This window comes from Nothobranchius furzeri, chromosome 14 (assembly GCF_043380555.1).
Source record: "Nothobranchius furzeri strain GRZ-AD chromosome 14, NfurGRZ-RIMD1, whole genome shotgun sequence".
Taxonomy (NCBI): domain Eukaryota; kingdom Metazoa; phylum Chordata; class Actinopteri; order Cyprinodontiformes; family Nothobranchiidae; genus Nothobranchius; species Nothobranchius furzeri.
This window is the reverse complement of record NC_091754.1, coordinates 38,659,512-38,683,237: the sequence shown is the minus strand read 5'-3', so window position 1 is coordinate 38,683,237 and position 23,726 is coordinate 38,659,512. Positions and strand designations below refer to the sequence as shown.

The following is a 23,726-nucleotide window of genomic DNA, read 5'->3' as shown; positions in this document are numbered from 1 at the left end:
TAAAATCAAACAAACGACTTTTCGCTTGATTTAGAAAAATATCAATCTAATTTCAAGCAAGATGACTCTGTGACTATTCTATTGATATAACTACAACCGGTGTATTTGTAGAGTTAGCAGTCCAGCTACCGTTAGCCACTAGGTAGCCCCATTGCTATGCAGTCATTACACGTGTTCTCACATGTCTGCTCGATCAGTAAACCTCTGGGCTAATGTTCTGCCCTGAACGTTATGCGGCTCAGTGGTTTTTAATAATTAGGTAATGTTTATTGTGTTTAAGCAAGCCTTTTCACTGTGTCTGTCGACTGAGATTTATTGAGATCTTGTGTAGAGAGACGGCCATGTTTAGCTAAACATGAATGGAGCGTTAGAAATTTGTGTTTGGGGCAGGGGGCGTGATGGACTTTTAGCCATTTGAGCAAGGATGTATCTAATGTGGCATGGTGGAGAAACGAGGGCCCGGGCGGGATTCGATCCCCAGACTCCCGGGTGAGAGTCATACGCTCTAACCAGTCAGCCAAAGGGACGTCCCCTTGGCCAAGTAGCCAGGGCACATGATCAATCGGGACACTGTGACAGGACTCTCACACTGCCACATCTCCCCCCCCTCTTTCCACAAGCACATCCTCGTGCTCCCGCGCAGGGTGTCACCAACTTCACCTCCATGGAGCTACTTGACAGTACTACATGGATCCTGCCGACAACGCCAAATGTGGCGAGGTGTAGAAACGAGGACCCGGGCGGGATTCTATCACCAGACTCCCGGGTGAGTCATGCGCGCTAACCAGTGCACATGATCAATCGGGACACTGTGACAGGACACTCACACTGCCACATCAGATGAAGTTTGTGGCACGTGAGAGCACGAGGACTTGCTTGTTGAAAGGGGAATGCTTAGCAGCGCTCCTCGGGGGACGGAGAAGTCCAAGAGCAAAACGTCTCTGTCAACACGTGTGTTCGCCGTGGAGCTGACTCAGAAGCATAACCTAGGCTTAACCCCTCACCCCTGCGCTCAAACGGAGAAACAGCAGCACGCTTCCTAGTCTGCATCAGACAGCAGATCTTTTTGCCTGGAGCCCCGTGACAACCTGTCAGCAGCACCAGGAAACCTTCTCTGGGAGGAGCTCTACACCTACCCCACCTGGAGGACACATCAGGGCAGATCCAGGACTTGCATGACTCACTGCTGCTCTGGATGATCTGGAGGAGTAAGGTCTAAACATCTCTGCTGTGGCCCAGAGGCAGACAGATCAGCTCTTAAGGATTTAAAATATTCCTTTATTTCTAAATGTTTTCACAGGAAACACATCCATGGGTAACTTTAATCTATAATAAACTGGAAACCCAACAGACCCATGATGTCATCCAGACCCAAACAAACCCAGGAACACCCGTTCACAGTAAACAACCCCATCATGTTTGGTGATTTAAATAACTTTACCACATGGCTCCTGCTGCTGCCTCTGTTGTTACAATCGGATCCTCTGGACGGGATTTAGACAAGAATTAAATCCAGCAGCTTACAATCCTAACAGAAGACAGTGACCTTTCACCTCAAAGAACAAATACAAACCATGGAGACAAAACAAAAGCAAATAAAATCAAGGCAGAAATGTCCAGTTGGACACAGCTGTGTCTCTGTTACGTATCAGGAAGTGTCCATCTACCCCTCTGACAAATCACACCGTCCCTTCGTTCCCTCTTCTGTCAAAGCTCGTCCTACAAGACAGGACACATGTCAGATTCAACTCCAGTTGCTGTCTTGGTTTGACTTCCCATACACTTCCCACACCTACCTTCATTGTGCTGTGTAACCGTGGCAACTGCTGCTCTATTCGATGTCTGATGATGTCAGCAATGGTGTCTGCGTCCCGGCTGTTGATGTGCTCTCCGCTGTGTTCATGCTGTCACAAAGCACATAATCAAGCTTCTGACGTCAGACCGACACAAAAACCAAACAGGCCAAACAGGGAGGGAGACGCATTCAGGTGGGACTGGTGGAGACAGGTGGAGGTCTGACAGGTGAGGTGAAGGTGTGACGAACACAATCAGTCATTCACCCATTCACACACAATTACACACACTGGTGGTGATGAGCTACGATGTAGCCACAGCTGCCCTGGGGCGCACTGACAGAGGCGAGGCTGCTGAGCACAGGCGCCATCGGTCCCTCCGACCACCACCAGCAGGTAAGGAGGGTAAAGCGTCTCACCCAAGTTTCAAGGTTAGGAAAGTGTGGGTATGGTGGCTGCAAAGGGCCAGGCAAGGAATTTATGCCAATCTACTCCAAGAGATGCGCCTTAAAGACCCAGAATCTTTCCGACAGTACCGCCACCCGGATCCTGAATCCTTGAAGAGGGTAGTGGAAACAGTGCGCCCATCGATCTGCAAGGTACCGCTTTGTTTATTTTTCTAACATGTCAACCTGAAGAAGTGAGTTTTCAGCTGCTTTTCAAAGGAAACAGGAGACAGGTGAGGGTCAGCAGTGCTGTGGCTGAACGATGGTTTATGAGCTGGTTTGCATTTTGGCTGATGAACGTTAAAACGAGCATCAGCTCCAGACCTCCACAGAGCCTCGCTGAAACATCCTGGTAACCATAGACTTAATAACAAGTAGAGTGCTCAAACGCGGCTGCCATAGGCAGCAGTGGTGGGTATGGCATTTACTCTGCTATGCCTGTGGACCTCATGGTGTTTCATTTGCCTTGGAAAACACACAACTGCACATAACACCCATTTTAAATGCACCCTTACATGTTTATCTTCTCCAGTAAACACCTATCCACCACAGCTGCTGTCGTTATCACAACGAGCTGCTGTATCGAACCTCAAAGCTGAATTAGAAAACATTCTCTGACTTTGGGGCGTTCCAGTTCATTATTCCTACTCTGAAGTTAGAACTGGAACGAACCGGGGAAAGCATCAGATCTGGAAACCCTGGTCAAAGTCCCGCCGCTGTAGGTACTGGATCTGCTCGAGGTCCTGCGCCTGCCAATGACGTCACACTTTAGTCTCTGTAGATATTCTTTCACACACAGGTTTTGGGAAAATGTAGTTAATAAATGCATGATTCTTACCGCCTAAATGCTTTCTTCCTTTGCCTCTAGTACTTGGTTAATAAAGCACAGTGGTGTCTTAATCGTGTAAAGAGGGTTAAAGTACATAAAATCAGCGTCACTGTGGCAAAAAGCACAACAGTTCTTATATGTGAACATTTTTAAATGTATTCATCTAAATAAAAGCCATTTCATTGGTTTAAATGTGGAACTATTCTGTATATTACATTAGTTATATGTAAATTCACTCAATCATTTAAAATGTTGTTTACTTGCTATTTGTTCCATTAAATTCTTTTATTTTGCCCCATTTCATCAAAATCAAGAGTCTTCATTTATCAATTAATACTCTACGTTTCCTTAGGCATCCATGAATTCAATTCATTTTTTGGGACTACAGCTGCAAACTAGTGGGAATTAATCCACATCTTCAGTGCCAACGTGCTACTGGAACGTTTACCAGCGTGGTAACCTCCGTAAGTGCTGACCCCGAGCAGATTTGGTACCTACTATGGTAATACTTAACTATCATGTATGTATTTGTTTGCATATCACTCATGTGGGGCTTCCGACCCACGTTCTACAACTGTTTTTGTTCTTTTTAATGCACAACATTTGAGAAGTTAATGAGTTTAAAGACGATGAAATGTTTTACGTTTTGAGGTACGTTCCTTTCTTCTTCCCTCAGATTGACACCAATACTTCCTCTTTTGATGAGAGCTATCCAGTTTTTATGTACGTAAACAGAAGTAAACACAAAAGGTCATGCAGGGTTATCTTAATGCATCTTCTGTCCTCTAACAAGTCCACCAGAGGTCCAGCCTGCTGCTGTTTAGCATAGCTCCCTTAACTCCAGAAGGTGGTGTTAGGGGCAGGGCTACACTCAGACAGGTCACTAATCCATCAACGGTGTGTGTGTGTCTCCTCACCTTCCTCGTGCCCTGAGACAGGTAGAATTTGAGGGTTGGGTAGGCAGTGATTCCTGCTGACCGACAGGTCTGCTGATGAGCCTGACAATCCATCTTCCCCGCCAGGACTCGCCCTTTCAGCATCTGTGCATCACAAACACGCCTTTAAGAGCTTCTAACCCACACAGAGAAGATCTGAGACGCTTCGTGTGGCAGAAATAACTCTTAAGTATCTCACCCGAGCCAAAACCTCAAATTCGGGGGCAAAGTGTTGACATGGCCCACACCAAGGGGCATAAAAATCCAGAACCCAATGATCCTGGCCCGCCAGAACCTGAGACCTGAAGGTTTCTGGAGTCAGGTCCACCGACGCTCTGGGCAAAGCACTACACACGAAACGCTTGGTGTCACCAACAGCTATGGGAGGTGGTAGCAGAGAGGACGGACTCAGGATGTAAAGCTCACCTGAGGGCCCACACTCTGAGGGATTGAGAATCTCTGTGCCAGCCATTGTAACTCCTGCACACAGACACGGATCCTCAGGTAAACCATCTGAAGGCATCAGGACCGGTCTTCTGACATGCATGCTATAGAACATGATACATACATGTAGCGGTCCGGCTGCTTGGTGCTGCCTGTGTAAAGGCGGATTTCAGGGTACGCCCTCACACCCTGATCCCGACAGAACGTCTGAAAGTGCTGACAGTCCAAGGACCCTACCAGGATTTGACCCGACAGCATCTGTACATAAGAACCATGGTCATCTACTGTCCATTAAGAGCGGCTGATGGTGTGTGTGTGAGTGTGTGTGTGTGTCCTACGCGGGCCATGCGTCTCCACTCAGGCATCAGAGCTTGACAAGGACCACACCAGGGAGCATAGAAGTCTACAGCCCAGATGATTCCCTCAGCTCTCCCTGTGGAAGAACAGAACCTCAGAGTGGATCCTGCTGATCTGAGTAACGGAGTTTCAGGAAGTCAGGAGTAGGAACAACAAACAGACTCTGCACACGAGGAGTACTTACTTCACCCAGACACGCGGACACATGCTAACGTATGCTAACGCCTGATCAACAGAAGAGCTCATTTGACTTTAAAAGACACATTAAGGGAATATAAGGTGTTGGTTAGCTGAAGCGGACTAGCTGGAGCTGTCCGTGGTCGTTAAGTTAAACATCAATCACTTCATTCATTAAGCTTGGCTTTCTTCCTTTGCTTTTGCATTAAATTATTAAATGTCTGCAACCCCCAAAGGTGCTTTACAACACAACAGCCACTCACCCATTCACACCTTGGTGCTGATGGAACACAGCCACCGCTGGCCTGGGGCGCACTGACAGAACACGGGCACCACCGGTTCCTCCGGCTGGAGTGACTTGCCCAAGGACATAATGACTGTGACAGACTGGACTCGAACCTACAACCCTCTGGTTATGTGGTGGGCCCGTTACTTGGTCTTGTAGAGTTGGTCCAGGTTCTTCACTAAGCACCTCATGATTTTTATCCTGAGGAACTGTATCAAATATCCTTTCTTCTGCTCCACTACTCTTGGTCTACAGACGTGTAAAGGCTTCAAACTGGACAACCAAAACAAACATTCATTCATAACTAATAAAGATAACGTGCTTCATTTGAAGTTTAAGCAGCTGTATAAACGTTTTTTACTGACACGAGTTAAGGACTGAGTCCACACCAGGCTGGACAGCTGGATCAAGGCTCTACTTCAGCTATTCAGTGCTGATATCAGGCTGTGGAGATATGTTTGACTGCTTTTTGAGAACCCCATTAGCCACCGTTAAAACAATAGCTAGCCTTCCTGGGGTCGAACCATCAACCCTAAGCCATCAATCATTTTTACATTATGCTTCAACACAAAGCAGCCACAGAGTTTACACACAGCATACAAAACAAACAGATTACAGTCATACCAAACTTAACAAAAGTAAAAATATACATAAAGTTAAATATCAAATCATCACCCATTCTTGTACCATCTGAGTCAACACGACAAAACACAGGATATCATACAACATCCACGCCACCATAGCCTCGGTTTATAGCCCAAGAAACCTTCTAAATATACATGTAACACACAATCAGATATCAAATCTCACATAGGACACCAACAATAACATTTATCACTTAAATATGCATTCACCTTCCTGCTGGTAGAACAAATATATACTTTCAATTACTTTTACAGCAATCCTGCAAATGTTTCTGAGTGTTATGGAAATTTTATATTACTTTGGTCCTATTAACAGATCTGTTGGGTGAATGTCCTGAAAGCACACACACACACACACGCGCGCGCATACACACACACGCACACAGATTGCATCACAGCTAAGCACACAGTTTTAATCACAGAGGAGCTAAACAAACACCATCAAACTCTTTTCCCCCACACTTCCACATACATTTACACAACACATGCACACACACACACACACACAAACACGCGCACACACACACACACACACACACACACACACAAACACGTGCACACACACACACAAGGTTGGGGTAGGCGGAGTTGGAAAACAGCAGGCGTGAGCAGAAGCGCTCGTCAAAAATTCTCGCCTGATGTGAACAGAGGAGAAACCGGCAGTGCATGAATTTCTTGAGCGATCTCCTTTGTGGCGCTTCGCAGTTGACGTGAGCCTGGTGTTAGACACTACAGTATAGCTGCTGTACAGACAAGCCTGTTAGAACCCCTCCTACCAGGTAGGTCCGGGTCCTCTCATAGGAGCCAGATCAGTCCGATAAGAACGTTTGTGATGGGAAACAGGGTAAAACCCGAACATCAGACCAGTTTTAAAAAGTCTCTATCACAGTCTCACCTCGGACTCGGTCTGTGAAGCTGGAGGGATCCAGGATCACCACAGATGGATTGACCAGGTCCTGCAGGAACATGAACAGGAACAGATCTTGCATTCATACAGTTCAGACAGACGGGCCAGAAGACGAGCGGTTTCTCCGATGCTGTAAGTCAGGTGTTACCTGTATGAATTCCAAGATGCCCTCTGCTGAGTGATGTCCCTCATATTCATGAACAGAGGAGTCGTTAAAGACCATGGTTGTAGGATAGGCCTGAATATTATACTGAAAGAAAGATGCAGAAGTAAACACCAGGCCCCCCTTTATTAACTGCACATACACACACATCTGTGCGTTGCAACGATTTTACATAGTGTGCCTCCATCTGGTAGCCTGGCAAGCCAGACTAAATAAATGTAAGCAAGAATTTGGTCTAGTTCACTAGGCTATCCATCTGGCATTTTTAAAATCAGGAACGTGGGGATTTCCCTCATGAACTAAGGATGTGGTGTGACCAAATATGGTTAATTGAGGGCGTTTCTGACTGTCAACAGACACAAGCACCTGGGTACGCAGAGGTGGAATTAATCAGCACTCTTTCATTTGAATGATGGAATATAGGACAGCTTCTATGAACATTTGATAAATGAGGGCCCTGGTGTCATGTTCTGTGTCCCTCTGGTCCCCAGCCCCCTCCTGTTCTCACTCCAGGTTCTCCTCCTGTGTCTCATTGTTCCCCAGCTCTCTCTCGGCTTCCCTCATGTTTCCTCCTAGTTACTCCCTGGTAGTTCCCATTTTACTTTGTATTACTCCTCCTCATCCCTCTAGTTATTAGTTCTCTATATTTGCCCTAAGCCTTTAGGTTCAGTTATTCAGTGTTTCATAGGTTATGTTTATCTTCCCTCCTGCTTTGTTTTGCCCCCATTTAGTTTATTGATGCCACCTGTCTTCCCTCCAGATTTCCCTCCTCACACCTGTCACCTGTTCCCGATTACCTCCCTCTGTGTTTAAAAACCCTGTCTTGTCCCTCAGCGTTTGTCGGTCCACTGTCTTATGTCAGCATTGCTTTGTCCCCTACAGATTTATAGACCCTGGCTCATGAGTGAGCTTTTGATTTTTTTATCTATAGAACTTTAGTTATTCTTTGCTTGGAGTCCTACAGTCTTGGTTCTCCTAATAAAAGGATTTTTATTTTAAACAACCTCTCCAGCCTTGAGTTGTGGTGTACTGCATTTTGGGTCCAAACCTCTTGCACTCACACCGTGACACCTGGTTAGGACAGCTAGAGAACCAGTCATGTGGGCCAGGCAGTTCTTACCATGGAGCACAAATTGTGGTGGATGGTACAGTCCAGAGTACCAAACTTTATTTGTCCAGCCAGCTGGATTGAAGCTTTCCTCAACTCCGGCAGTAGAGCTCGACATGGAGGACACCACTGCACCCAGAAAGACACATTACACAACCAGCATCTATCTGTACGATTGCATGAGTTTATAAAGTTTCAGACAGTCAGAGAAGAGTTGGATGTATAGTTTTAGGGGGACATCCTTTGTTACCTACAACTGTGTTTATATGTATAAAATTATATTTATTCACCCAGCGTCAAATCACAACAAGAGTCGCCTCAAGGCATGTCATGAAGTAAACCTTCCAGATGAGTTCAGTTATTTATGCCAATCAGTAAAAAGGTTCCTATAGGAGCCCAGCAAATGGCATTGAGCCACTGTGGTGTCAGTGTCTGTACAGCAATCCTCACACTAAGCATGAGTGTGTGAATGAGTGAATGACTGATTGTGTTGTAAAGCACCTTGGGGGGTTCCAGGACTCTAGAAGGCGCTATATCAAATACTGGCCATTTAAGCAAGCATGTAGCGACAGTGGAGAGGAAAATCCCTTTTCATGAGCAGCCATCTGCAATGATTCACTGAGGATTGAGAACACGGCTGAAACAAGCCATCGAATGATTCAAATGGTTTGAATAATTAAATTCCTCGACTTATTTTTTACTGATTCGGAGCTTCGATAAATGTGCGCCCGACAACATGTTTTACTGGCGTACAACGGAAATAGAGGGACCAGCAAAGACCGAAACCATTGTAAAAGGCAGAAACAGTCCAAAGTTTGGGATCAAGAGTTAAACTACGGGCAGATTAGCTAATGCTAAGCTAGTCTGTAGCACGCTCATGATCAAGTAGAGTTCAGAAAAAAAACGTGATGGTTGTGAATGACTAAACGCTACAAGCGGAAGAAAAATCCCCAACTTCCTGTTTATTTGTGAATGTCTGCAGCTGCAGCGGTACGGAGCAGAACCGCTGCAGCTGCTAGCTGGAGTCAGCTTGTTGCTACTGAGCATTATTAGCGAGACTGCCGGTCAGCTCCACACACTGTAGTAGGTCTACGGCAAGACATTGTAGAATGTAATTCACAAACACTTCTATATTTGAATACAATTTAGACTGGATTATGTTGCCAATAAGTACATAATAAAATAAATATGCTACCATTACATTGCTACTAGTAGAAATTAAATGTAATTAGCATTTCTAGTAGCTTACGACTGAACATGTTACTGAAATAATTACATTCTACTGATCATATGTGAATATATTTAGATATGTACTTGTAAGTCGCTTTGGACAAAAGCGTCTGCTAAATTCATAAACATGAACATATGTTTAGACAAGGACGAGTGATATTAAACCTAAAATTTTAATGAAGTATAATTAAAAAAAATTTCCATTAAATATTTATTAACTTTAAATATCAGCTGGGAAAGAGGGAACTAGACAACACTAATTTAATACATATTATTTGTTGAGGGTCTGACCTCATGAGGAAATTACTGTGCAGTGATTTTCTCTAAAAAACTGTGTTAAATTGCTCTAAAAGAACATATTCAAACATCAGTGCCAAGAGACTTCATTTGAATGAATGAATGATCAATTTATTCAGTCAGTTATCTTAAGATAATGTACATTAACATGTCATACAATTAGATACAAATACCATTTCTCACTAACATATGCCTTGTTTTTTATATGGTGTCTATTTGGTATATCATGACTGAATAGGTTTAGGCAGAAGCAATAGCTTATATAATTGCCTAACCTACTTACAAAACATTTTTTTAATTTCCCGCAATGAACCAACAACCCAAATAAAAGTAAAACACAAATCCATCCATCAACATCAAATTAATACTCTTCAAAAATGTTTTTACTGATAAGTTTTTTAAGAACTGAAAGAGAAGTTGCTAATTTTAATTCTATTTTAGCCTCATTCCAAAATTTTACTCCCATTACAGAAATACATCTCCTTTTCATGCCCTTTTTGGCTTTTTGTAGAACAAACATACATACACCTCTTAAATCATATTTACTTTCCCTCTTTACAAAGAACATTAGTATATTTTTTGGCAGAGCTGTTAATTTTACTCTAAACATAAATTGCATTATTTTATAATAATATAGATCTTCTAATTTCATAATCTGTGATTTTAAAAACAACGGGTCAGTATGAGCATAATAATTGCTCTTGTTCATAACTCGAATAGATTTCTTTTGTATAGTTTTTATTTCATGTATATATGTTTTAAAAGTTGAACCCCATATTTCTATACAATATGCCATGTATGGTTGTATTAGTGAACAGTATATTAGACGTAAGGCCTTATGGTTTAGTATGTCCTTCAGCTTATATAATAGACCCAAAGATTTGGCAATTTTTCCTTTTATGTAATTTAAATGATGCTTCCAGGATAAGTTAGAGTCAATCACAACACCAAGAAATTTTATTTCAGACACTCTTTCAATTTCAGTATCTGAAATTGTTAATTTAAAGTCCCCATTTTTTACCTTCTTATTTCCAAAAATCATAAATTTAGTCTTTTTTATATTCAGTGATAGTTTATTTACATCAAACCAAGATTTGAGGATATTTAACTATTTTTCGGCCTTCTTTAAAAGTTCTTTTATATCTTTACCTGAACAAACTAAAGTTGTATCATCTGCAAACATTATAAATTTGAAAAAAATCTGCCACGTTACATATGTCATTTATATATAAAGTAAATAATATAGGACCTATTACTGAACCTTGTGGAACTCCACAACTTATTTCTCTAAATCCAGATTTTATATCTTTAATTTGTACATACTGTTGTCTGTCTTGTAATTAACTCTCTATCCAGGACTTCGCTATTCCTCGTAGGCCATAATTTTCCATCTTTTTCAATAATCTCCTGTGGTCAATGGTGTCAAAAGCCTTCTTTAAATCAACAAATATGCTAATAGAGAGTTCTTCGCTTTCACTTGCTTGGGCTATTTCTTCTACCATCTGCATTATCGCATAGGTAGTGGTTCTGTTTTTTCTAAATCCATATTGACTGTCACTTAATAATTTATTTTTAGTAATATATACGTCTAGCTGGTTCACAAATAATTTCTCGAGTATTTTTGAAAATTGTGGAATAATTGCTATTGGCCTATAGTTTTCCATAGAATGCTTATTTCCAGTTTTAAATGTTGGGATCACTTTTGTTATCTTCATAGTTTTAGGAAAATGACCTTTATGTAGTGATAGGTTATATATATATATGTCAATGGTCTCACAATAGAGAATATAACTTCTTTTATAATTCCCATATCAATTTCATTTATATCTGTGGATTTTTTGTTTTTACATTTTCTTACTGTATTCACAACGTCAGTCTCACTTATCTCATGTAGAAACATTGAGTTGATATTACTATTTATCAGATTATTAAATGTATCTGATGCTTTGCACACGGAAGTAATGTGATGACGTCACCGCAAAAGCGGAGCACTGGTCCAGCCCCTGGACAGCTGGAAGTTATAAATTTCAGCGAAGTGAAACTTAAAGCGTCTTTTGTTCAGCCAACTGACTTGAAGACGCGCGTGGCTGTCGCTCTGGACAACATGAGCACGCGGGAGGCCTGGCTGGGAAACGAGCGGAGCTCCATCAAACCCAGAACCGCTGAAAGCCAAGCAACATTAACCCACCAGGTCTGCTTTCCTGGTGCTGATCTCCAACGGAGGACCATTAGAGCTGCAGTGTGAGGAACAAGGGGACGCCTTTGGTTCGCTAACGCTTGAGTTTTATTTTATTTTATTCCTCTCTATCTCTCTTCATCTTTCCCATTCTTCTAGACCAAAATAAGCGATCACCGCGGGTCGTTTAAAAGTAGCTCCGGTTTTTCTCTTTTTCGTAACCAAATACGTCATATCTCTACCGTGAAGTAAGGTTGTTTGTTATTGTTAATATCTAAGTTTGTCACGCTGTGGCCAGGCTGACAGACTGGGGAGATATTTTCATCCGACTTCATGATTGATTTGGTTTTTCCTTGAGCTCTGTGAAGCGGGTTTAAGAGTCTAAACTTTTGAAGTGTTTAAGTTCAGTTCACTGTAAGTTTAAGTTACTAAGTGTTCGGGAAAGTTGAGAACTGGACACACTCAGTTCTCCTGTGTAAGCGAGAGGGAGGGGAGAGCCCCCCACACACACTCACAGCTTACAGCACACATCTCAAGGACACACTCCCCCCGCGCACCTGCTCTGGGAAAACAAAGCATTCATTCACACACACATTTGATTACACATACACACACACATCTCCAATTATATCAAATTGTCTTAGATTATTAATCCCTGTTTAATTAAATGTTATAAAATTCAGATTTTGTCTCCAGTAACTTCTTTGTGTTGGTGTGAAAATCTCTGCTCCTAGGATTCCACGAACATTTCAGATAGACTGATAATAATTTTGGATTCATTTCCCTTTCTAATTAGAATGGGTGGTGCCCCGAAGATACCTAATTGTATCTTAATTAATTAATACATCCGTAAATATTCCCATATTTACAGAATTTATTGAAGAATCCAAAAGTAAGCAAAAGCTTACAAATTATTTGCTTCCTAATAACCCCAACATAATGATCCCTTTATTATTTTGTTGTTTTATTTTTTTAGAATTTTAGCAGCAGACCGCAGTCTCGTTTCACTTGAAACGCTCTCAGATTAACCATGATGAGAAAACCTTGTATTACAAAACTACACTAAACAAAAAGATAAATGCAACACTTTTGTTTTTGCTCCCATTTTTCATGAGATGAACTCAAACATCTGAAACTTTTTCTACAAACACAAAACACCCATGACTCTCAAATGTTGTTCTGAAATCTGTCTACATGTGCGTTAGTGAGCACTTTACCTTTACCACGATAATCCATCCCACCTCACAGGTGTAGCATATCAAGGGGCTGATTAGACAGCATGAATAATGTACAGGTGTGCCTTAGACTGCCCACAATAAAAGGACACCCTGAAATGTGTAGGTTGATCAAACAGCACAATGCCACATATGTCACAACCTTTGAGGGAGCATGTGATTGGCATGCTGACAGCAGGAATGTCTACCGGAGCTGTTGCCTGTGAAATGAATGTTAATTTCTCTGCCATAAGCCGTCTCCAAAGGCGTTTCAGAGAATTTGGCAGTACATCCAACTGGCCTCACAACCACAAACCATGTGGCCACACCAACCCAGGACCTTCATGTCCAGCATGTTCACCTTTAGGATCGCCTAAGACCAGACACACAGACAGCTGCAGCAACAATCAGTTTAAATAACCAGAGAATTTCTGCACAAACTGTCAGAAACCGTCTCAGAGAAGCTCATTGTCGTCATCGGGGTTTGGACCTGACTGCAGTCCGTAGTCGTAACCGACTTGAGTGGGCAAACCCTCACACTCGAAAACATTTGGCGCCTTGGAGAGGCGTTCTGTCCGCAGATGAGTCCTGGGTTTCACTGTATAGGGCAGATGGCAGACTGCGTGTGTAGCGTTGTGTGGGAGAGCGGTTTGCTGATGTCAACGTTGTGGAATGAGTGGCCCATGGTGGCGGTGGGGTACTGGTATGGGCAGGCGTTTGTTATAGACAACAAACACAGGTGAATTTTATTGATGGCATTTTGAATGCACAGAGGTACCGTGATGAGATTGTGAGGCCCATTGTTGTGCCATTCATCCACAACCATCACCTCTTGTTGCAGCATGATAACACATGGCCCCATACTGCAAGGATTTGTACACAATTCCTGGAAGCTGAAAACATCCCAGTAGGGCCGAAACGATTCCTCGAGTACCTCGAATAATTCAAGTACAAAAAAGCCTTGAGTCAAATTCTCTGCCTCGAGGCTTTGTTTAATTCATGTTTAATTAATTCATGGCTTTGTAATCGCCCGGGGTCATGTTTCACCCAGACCGAAATAAGTGACGCACATACACACTGCACTGAATGCACACGCGAGTAGCGAATGTACTTAACTTTCTCTTAAGCCATGGCGGACAACGTGGACCCCGTTGGAGTGCGAAAGACAGAAAATGTCAAAGGCGTGGGGCCATTTTTCACGTCGTAAGGCGGAAAACGTAGTCCAGTGTAAATACTGTAAAATGAATTTAGCCTACCACAACACCACATCCTCGGTGCTGCAGCACCTGACCAGGAAACATTCACATGTAAATGTCACTTCTGCAAGTGGGCTCGGAGCCTCTACAAGATAATGCATTTTAGCCTGTATTTCTATATATTCTGCGGACACTGTGCAACTTTTTCATTTGTAGCGGTTTCAGCTCACACCGTACATCTGGTAGCAACACGTCGGACTTAAAATGTGCTAAAAATAGCAGTTTTTACAACACGTCAGACTTTTTATTGTGTTGTTATTGATGTCTGTTGTCCCTCGGGACTGCTGCAGGAGGACACATGTATTTATGAGGAAAACGAAAGAAAGTAAATAAATGTTTTATGATCAGTATAACTTGACATAATCACGGCAAACATGCTTTCTCGGCGATCCTTGTTATTATGAGAAAAAAAAGTGCAGAAATTAAAACGATCGTATGTTAGGGAAACAGCTGGCGAGCCATGTTTGCGCATGCGCCGTGAGCGGTTCTGGTGCTGTTTGGACCGCAGCCGCTCGCATTTGTTTACAGTGAAGCCGTTCTGGCTGCTCTCGTGACTGCCTGTACCTGTTTTGTCTACATGTGTGTGTTTAACCTTGGTCAGGTTGTGTTGCGGAGTCAAGTTCCTATGCTCTGGGTCGCTGGAGCACTGGCAATAAAGCTTATTCTGATTCTGAAGTAAAGTTGAAGTGCTGAAGTTTTGAAAACTAATTTTGAATAAAACTTGAAGAATAACTGGCAATTGCGTGCTCATTTTAAGAGGTCTTTCATATTTTATAACATGCTATTTGATATAATGGATTACAAACACAAAAGGGTAATTTATTAGAGTACTCGATTACAAAAATATTCAATAGCTGCAGCCCTACATCCCAGTTCTTGCATGGCCAGCATCCTCACCAGACATGTCACCTATTGAGCATGTTTGCGATGCTCTGGATTGGCGTATACAACAGCGTGTTCCAGTTCCTGCCAATATTCAGCAACTTCTCACAGCTATTGAAGTGGAGAGGACCAACGTTCCACAGGCCTCAATCAACAACCTGATCAACTCTATAGAGACGGAGATGTGTTGCTTCGATAAAATTTAACACCATACAACTGTTTGTATTTAAATATTGTGGTGTTGGCTTCCGCTCTGATGGGTCGAATGATGGCTGCCTAAAGCAAACGCTCCCGACTTCATTACTCGTTTTCTCAACCTATCTAACTTGAAACCTAAAAAACACAAACTGAAAGTGTTGGGTATTATTTTTTGGAACAAAAATGCACAGGAAATTCAAGAAAATCGGTTTAAGAGAACGCAGTGAAGTGGAAGAAGATGCTTCGTCACAAGCTAGCAGTAACATGGAGGATGAGCAGCAACCTGGAGCTAATGCTAACGTGAAAGACCACCCCACTACCATGGATATGATACTGAAAGAGTTGCGTGATCTTAGAAAATACACAAATGAGCAGTTTAACGCCATAAGAGAGAAAGTGAACAATGTTGGAAAGCGACTCGATGAAGCAGAGGGTCGCATAGACGGAGTGGAGACTCGAATCCAGTCCTCGGAGGAGCCGCTAATGGAATTAGCAAAACTTCAGATGCGATATGAAACAAAGCTGCTGGACCTGGAGGGCTGCTCACGGCGTGAAGGAAAGGGAAGAGGACACATTCCCATCTGTTGAAAAATGTATAGAAACTCTGTTTGAAAAAATATTGGATCAATCTTCTCCAGCACTAGGGATTGAAAGAGCGCATAGTGCTATCGCCGAGAAACCCTCTGTTGGGGCCCCAACACGCTCATTTGTTTTCAAATTGGCAAGTTATCGTACCAAAGAGGATATACTCAGGAAGGCTTGGCGCGCAAAGGGGGTTGACTTCCAAGGCACCAGGATACATCTAGACAATGATGATGCCCCAGAGATGCAACGAAGAAGAGAATATGCAGCAGCAAAGAAGGTGCTCAAGGAGAATAATATTCACTTCCAATCACCTTTCCCGGCCACATTGTTTGTGATTGCTTACAGAGTAGTGAGGACACGGAGTGTTTTCCCAGCAGTTCGTCTGACTACTATCATAAACTACTGCCAAGGGCAAAACGTCATCCTCTCTGGTGCTTTCACACTGCACAAACGTTACATAAATGTATAAAATTTAGCTTACCTCGACTTTTGTAAAGTGTCTGGTGCCACCCGACAGCATGTGTCATTTGTTTTACAAACTTCCGCGTAACGGACTCCGTAGTTTTCAAAAAGTTTATTTTTAAGTAAATTGTGGCGTGTTTTCCCAAATACTGCTGCAGTCCGAGCAAGGCAGTTTCTTTAAAATATTCCATTTTAGTAGCCATTAGCAGAGCACTGTGCGTTGTTGTGTGCGTCAGCGCCAGAAAATCAACGTTTATCGTCCAGTAGCACGAAAGTCAACAACAAAGGTTCCACCTTACTTGAACTGCAAGCTCTCACTAAACCTCCTGAGAAGAGGTGACCCTGCCAGGACTACAAACCGGAGCAAAGAAGTCCACCAGCCATGGCTCCTTCCTATCTGAGGGGAAGATGTCCGGCCACAGCGTTGTCACATGGGCACGGATGCTGTCTCTGGCAAAGGCCACGATGTTGTATAACACGTGTTTACCTGCACACACACATGGGTTACACACAACACACACACGGGATACACACACACACAGGTGAGAGCGGAACCTGCACATGAACATACATGCAAGAAGAACTTTACTGACCATGGAAGATCTCAAAGTCCTGGATTCCAAGTCCCTTAAAGACCGCCACACATGGTTTATGAACATAGAGGGACTGACACAGCGCTGGGTCTGCTATGCAGTCCACCCTGCCAACCTGAGGGGACACACTGTTAGCTGGACGGGGACACCGGCCGGCAGAGACACAGACTGGGCCCAGTACCTGTACGTGGTCGTTCAGTAGAAAAGCTTGGAGCTTCTTGTACTCGTTAGAGGCGGAGCTTCTGCCACCAAAGGTGAAACTGACCACCCAGCGATGACGGGCCAGTTTGTCCTGTAAATGATGACGGTCACATGAGACCATCATCTGAACACGCGTGTGTAAATCCGCATCTGCGTTGTCCTACCTTGAAGCTGTCAGTGGTCAGCAGTTCCAGATCCGGTAGATGGTTCAGAACCAGGCTGTAGATTTCTTTGGTGTCCAGCGTCTTCAGCCACTGAAGCACAGCACCACCACATCAGTGCTGCAGGAATGTATGCGTAAGGGTACTTCAGTGTGTGCTCTGCCTCTTACCAGTATGCGGTCTTGCTGATCTAGAGCATTGTCCGGTGGGAACAAACCAGTAGCTCCACTGGTCACCTGCAACACACACATCCCCATAACCTGTAACTAGTGGACCACAGCTCTGATGAGGCATGTTGGGCGGTTATCCGTTCAGCTGGTGGACAGGACAGAAGTCTCTCCATCAACCTGAGGACAGTCTTACCTGGAAGCTTTCACAGAGCTGCTGCTGGTCGGTGCAGTCCATCCATCCCACCTTAACCAGACCGTCCTACACAATCCAGAAAGCAACAGTAGCACAAAGTATATGAACCAGTTCCACATCAGTGACAGGCCCTGGCAACAGCAGGAAGCTACCAGAGGAGCGCGCCATGAAACATCTCACCTCTGCTCTGAATGTAATGACTTCCTCCTCAGTAAAAGCTATTATTCAACAGATATGTTGAAATCTGTTACTGCTCATACCACTTCTAATCAGTCTGTTCTGTAAAGAAGTGTCTGTTTTCACTCAGAGTCCCACATGTTAGTAGTCTAGCTGATGCCCCACCAGGCTGCTGTGGGATCAGGCCTTTGGGGGCTTTCTGGCTCCAATATCAAACATTTGTGTCCTTTGGGGTCTTTCTACTTCATTCTCACCAACATTCCAGCAAGTTTCTGCCTTGTCCTGGGCTCCAGACAGTCTGAGGGACACAAACAGGAACGCTTGTCAGAAGTGTTCATGCAGACAGGAGCAGGTTCAGGTGGGGTGTCAGGAGTTACCTCCGGTGTCGAAGCAGAAGGTGATCAGCCAGCTGAGACTGGATGCAAAAGCAGCCTCCAACTCCCTGAACACGTTACCTACAAAAGGTATGGCACCACAGGTGAGACAGCCGAGCCTAATCCTCACACACACACTCACACACACACACACCCTGCCACAGCTGGGTCACACCGGTGGTGATGAACTGCATAGAGAAGCGGACCAGGTCCTCTTTGGTTCTCTCCATGGTGAACTTCTCAGGAGTCTGCAGAAACACAGAGAAGATGCCGTAGAGCCACACCAGCAGGAACATCAGCAGTGCTGCAAATCCCAAACAAAGGGTGGCAGACGGCAGTGGGACACGGCATCTGGGGTTGGATCGGGACCAGGAGACACGTCATCAGTGGATGTATCTGTGGACGAGCTGCCTCTGTCCCTAGTGAGAGGACATTTCCCACAGACGCTGTAACTACCCACAGGTCTGTCCTTTCAGCAGACAATGTGGACAAATAAATGAAGGGTGGATGGAGGAGGAGGCGACTAACCCTCCAACTGTCCCTGCTTTCGGTAACTTATTTCTGTCCTCTGGGCCGCGCTCCAGGGCGGTCCAGAGGACATACCTGTCCTGCTCTGTAGATGTACAGGCTGGGGTAGCTGCTGATGCCCCTCCTCCTGCAGAGGTAGTTGTTGTCTCCACAGTTCACTGCTCCGATCCGGATCACTCCATCCATCTCTTTGGCAAACTCCCTCCACTGGGTCACAAACAATCGAGAAAGACAAGAAAACATGAGCGTCACCTCACACAGACAGAAGCCTTCATGTTTACAAACTGAAGATTTGGACTTTGTTAAGTTCATGCAACGCGTTTGCTTCCACCAGACGTCAGCTGGACCGGGTGGTGTTCATGTTTGAGCTTCAGTACCGTTGGAGCCAGCTGGTGGCAGTGTGAGCATCGTGGGAAATAAAAGTTGATGAACCAGATCTCTCCAGAGTTTACAGCAGCGTCTGAAACACACACAGGTCTCATGCTTTGTTTTTAACCATCACGGGTGACACTGACAAAAAACTAGAATCTGGTGCAAAGGTCCATCTGTCAGTACTCCAGCTCAGACTGCGAGACCATCTAAAGGCCCAGGAACCCTCTGCAGGTGTTCTGGATTCATTAGTCAATCTGTGACTAGAATATTGAATCTTTTCACAATATTCTGACCGTCTGAGGTTTTGAATGTGGGGCTTTCATCAGCTGTACACCATGATCATCACAGTTAGAACAAATAACAGCTGATAAATCACTGCCTGGCCAAAAAAGTCTCCACCTGGGTTTAACTAAGCAAACAGGTAGGGACCTCCTATTGGATAATTACTGCATAGGTGATTATCTCTCTGCTGGAACAAGTTATTTAACCCAACTGGTGCACTGAGCTAGCCCAGAGAACAAGACCAAATTCTTGCTTTGCTAACTTTGGTCTAGGAACGATCCGCTGGAACCTCCGCAGCCTCTAGCGGCATTCTGGCTGTCCAATCACAGCTGTCTAGAGGGGTCTCAACACATAGAGAGCTGTAATTGGTGCATAATGGTGGGCCAATCACAGCTCTTCATCCGCTTTGTGGGCCAATCAGGGCCCTTTATTCATCTGGAGGGCGGGATGATGCAACAGAGTGGGACAAGATGGTGGCAGCTCGTTGGAAACAGCTTTACATCAATGTTGGACTTGGTTTCTATTAGAACCAGGAGCAGATAGATGTATAAGATAAAAGGATGTGTTTTCAACTTCTTCAACTGCGGACCGCCTCGTTTATAGACATCCGTTGCAGTTGTCCACTAGCATGTGGAGACTGAGTGAAAGACAATGTTAGAACCCACCTCACGATGGGGGGGGGGGGGGGGGGTGAAGGTGCATCAGGGTAAGAAGAGAGGCAGATGAAGTGATGCACCCATCATGCCTAGTGCCTACTGTACAAGCCTGTGGGGGCAATGTTATGATCTGGGCTTGCTGCAGGTGGTCAGGTCTAGGTTCAGCAACAGGATGTGCTCTAAGAATGAGGTCAGCTGACTACCTGAACATCCTGAATGACCAGGTTATTCCATCTTCCCTGATGGCACGGCCATATTCCAAGATGACAATGCCAGGATTCATCAGGCTCAGATAGTGAAAGAGTGGTTCAGGGAGCATGAGACGTCATTCTCACACATGGATTGGCCACCACAGAGTCCAGACCTTAACCCCATTGAGAACCTTTGGGATGTGCTGGAGAAGGCTTTGTACAGCGGTCAGACTCCACCGTCATCAGTGGTGATCATGGTAAGACGTTAGCGCAACACTGATGGAGACAAGTCTGGTGACGCCACAGAGAATGTGTGTCGTAATCAAAGCTAAAGGCGGTCCAGCAGAATGTGTGTGACCTCTTTATTGGTGGTGTGTTTGGGCCGGGTGCTGTATTTGGTTTAACATGGAATGAGTGTCTCAGACGTTAGTTTCGCCTTTTAGGTTGAATTACTGACATAAATGAACTTTGCACCATAATTCTCTTCTTTCAGTCTCTCTGACGCTAAAACATGAATCCAGATCTTACCGAAGTCTCCGCTATCCAAAGTGATGATCTCCAGATCGTCGTCGTAAATTCCTGTAAACAGAGCACGTTAAACACCTACGTCCTGGTTGCAGAGCAGATGCTGGTAGCGTCCTACCAAAGTCATATCTGTAGTAGTTCCAGCTCTCGTAACGTCCTCCCTGCTGCTCGTCCAGTCCCTTTTCTCCATATTTATCATATTTCTTTCTCAGGTCCTCGTCTTTCAGAACCTCATAGGCCCGGTTTACTCTCAGGAACTTGTCGTGGGCCAACGGGTCGCCCTAGAACATGTATGTGTTTTAATCAGCAGAAAACATTTGTTGGGGTGAACATTTGAGAGTGACTGACTGGGTTTTTGTCGGGGTGCATGGTGAGCGCCAGCTTCTTGAACGCCTGTCGTATCTCTCTGGTGGTTGCCTCCTTGCTAACTCCCAGCAGGTCGTAGTAGTCTGAGCTGTCCGGCCTGCAGAGCACCGTTACCAGCAGGACGAGGAGCAGCAGCGCGGGCCCAACAGGCCTCACAACCCTGAATCCCATCTCCTGCTCTCCCAGAACAGTTAGAGAACCTGGAACTGGAGAAGAACTTGTATTTGTCAGTCACCACTGCTACAAAACGGTGATGATGAAAAGGAAAAAACCTTTTCTTTCCCATTTCATGACCTGACCAGCAAGAATTTTGATTCCAGTCTCAGTAAAAGTGTGTTCTCTAGACCTGACTGCGTTTGTTTCAGCAGTTTACCTTTGGACGCGCTTCCTCACATTACTGGCATACTGGTTCCATAAAGACCACGTGATGATTAGTCCTAGACCCGCTGTTCCAAAGCAGCCCGGGGATGGACTGAGGTCGAAGGTCAGACTGCCAAGATGGTTCAATTCAATTCAATTCAAGTTTATCTATATAGCGCCAAATCACGACAAGAGTCGTCTCAAGGCACTTCACATAATAAAAATTCCAATTCAGGTCAGTTCATTAAGCCAATCAGAAATAATGTTTCCTATATAAGGAACCCAGCAAATTGCATCAAGTCACTGACTGGTGCGTGTGCTGGGATGGGGGAGGGGTGTCATTTTCTCTCTCTCTCTCTCTCTCTCTCTCTCTCTCTCTCTCTCTCTCTCTCTCTCTCTCTCTCTCTCTCTCTCTCTCTCTCTCTCTCTCTCTCTCTCTCTCTCTCTCTCTCTCATATTATTTATATCCACCAATAATATTAATACTATTTATAGCATGGATTGAAAGGCTTTGAGCCAAAGACGATATCAGACATTTATATGAGTCGTGGAGGATGGCTGCTTATACTGAGCCAGGATCCTCTGGAGGTTTCTTCCTGTTAAAAGGGAGTTTTCCTCTCCACTGTCGCTGCATGCTTGCTTATGTATGCGGATTGCTGTAAAGACTCTGACACTAGTCAGTGACTCGATGCAACCTGCTGGGTTCCTTATTTAGGAAACATTTTACTGATTGGCTTAATGAACTGACCTGTATTAGAATATTTTATTATGTGAAGGTCCTTGAGACAACTCGTCGTGATTTGGCGCTTTATAAATAAACTTCAATTGAATTGAGTGAATAATAATGATGCTGCTGTAAAATTCCACCTCCAGTCCACACCCAGACACAATTATTCTCTCTTCTGTCTCATGAACAGCAGCTGGGATGTTTATGCCCACAACACACTCCTCTGGTTTTGACTTTTTCTTTCTTGTGTTTGCTCCTCATCTATATTTCTGTTTGGATGCCATCTCTTCCACACCTGACTTGGTTGATCAGGTGCTGCATGCCGTTAGTCATTGTGGGAACTTGAACAGCATCATACAGTGGATGGCTGGTATTTACTTGGACACGGACAGAGATGGGTTTTCAGAAATCTCAGAGGTTTTGACTAATAAATGACCGGTTAAACTACCGGTAGTCATCATACCCTGGAAAAAAGGCCCCGGTACTAAAGCACTGGGATGTAGACGTCACACAAGGTCCTCCTATAGAAAGAGAAAACTCCCCCCAAGGATAAAAGTGTTATCACCAGAGGGAGGGGCATCCTTTTTCTTTGATATTACTCATTTGTACATCTTTAATTAAATCAACTACTACATGTTGACTTTCTGAGCTGAATAAACAAATATGTTCTGGTCTGACTGAAGGACCAAAGAGATGTTACTTAGCTCACATTATACAACAGAAGCCCACGACTCATCAGGGGATGGAGAGGAGTACCCACAGTAGTTTCTGCTCGTTAAACAACAACAGACAGCTACAGCTTATAAACTGGACTCTCCCATATTCCAGTCAGAACTGACAAAGCTCCTCGGAGGACAAGAGAAACGTCTTCAAGAAACCAGAGGAGTCCAGCTGCCTTCATCTGAACGCTTGGATCACCATGACCTGGATGAGTGAGAATCTGCACCAGAACACCTCACACTGTTTGTTTTACGTCCTTAAACACATACAAAAGTATCCACTTGTGCTAAGCTAGCGGATCATTTAGCTCTGCAGCTTATACGGCTGACACAACTAAACTGATTATCCTCTAGAGTTCATCTTATTTGTATTCAATCGAACAAAACTGTAGTTCCGTCACCTTTCGTGCGTTTTAACTCCTACACGTCCGAGATCCGTATCAGCGTCCGGCTCTAGCCGGCAACAAGCTAAGCACAACACAGCAAATTGCATCCGGTTATTGGTTTTCAAAATAAAACTCAAACAGCCAAGTAGCTGGTAGATGTGCAAATTAAGCAAAGTCTAGAAACGCGGTTCGTAAAACTGAAACGACTCCGAGCTGGACTAGTGTCAGGAAACAGAGCTAAGTTATGTGATGAGCAAGAGCCTCTAGTCCTCTACGGGCTTGTATGAACCAGAAAGATGCTGCTGGCTTTTATTTTCACAACACACTGACACATTTCAAACTACTTCTGGTGTGTT

At 44.2% G+C, this 23,726-nt stretch overlaps 2 protein-coding genes across 3 annotated transcripts in view; one reads left to right on the top strand and one right to left on the bottom strand.

Moving 5' to 3' along the window:
- Positions 1–1,498: 1,498 nt before the first annotated feature.
- Positions 1,499–23,488, bottom strand: dnajc10 (DnaJ (Hsp40) homolog, subfamily C, member 10). Of its 2 annotated transcripts, none has more exons than XM_015975248.3 (25): positions 23,386–23,488; positions 21,161–21,384; positions 20,931–21,093; positions 20,816–20,866; positions 19,164–19,246; positions 18,862–18,993; positions 18,413–18,506; positions 18,262–18,339; positions 18,139–18,182; positions 17,708–17,773; positions 17,515–17,580; positions 17,348–17,437; positions 17,164–17,274; positions 16,983–17,097; positions 16,749–16,876; positions 8,102–8,218; positions 6,967–7,068; positions 6,807–6,867; positions 4,786–4,880; positions 4,572–4,705; positions 4,430–4,483; positions 4,203–4,350; positions 3,986–4,108; positions 1,797–1,904; positions 1,499–1,719 (listed from the first exon to the last, which is right to left on the bottom strand). In XM_015975248.3, exons 2-25 carry the CDS (start codon positions 21,347–21,349, stop codon positions 1,708–1,710), a joined length of 2,364 nt encoding a protein of 787 aa, XP_015830734.1. In that variant the 5' UTR covers positions 21,350–21,384; positions 23,386–23,488; the 3' UTR covers positions 1,499–1,707. The 2 variants fall into 2 exon arrangements, with proteins under 2 accessions (XP_015830734.1, XP_015830735.1); XM_015975249.3 differs by lacking the exon at positions 23,386–23,488 and adding an exon at positions 22,975–23,111.
- The window catches only part of nup35 (nucleoporin 35), a 41,330-nt gene continuing 40,667 nt past the window's right edge, over positions 23,064–23,726 (top strand). Inside the window, exon 1 of the mRNA XM_054746544.1 lies at positions 23,064–23,197. Coding sequence (XP_054602519.1) covers positions 23,185–23,197 — 13 coding nt within the window. The 5' untranslated portion in view covers positions 23,064–23,184. The remainder of the gene's footprint in view (positions 23,198–23,726) is intronic.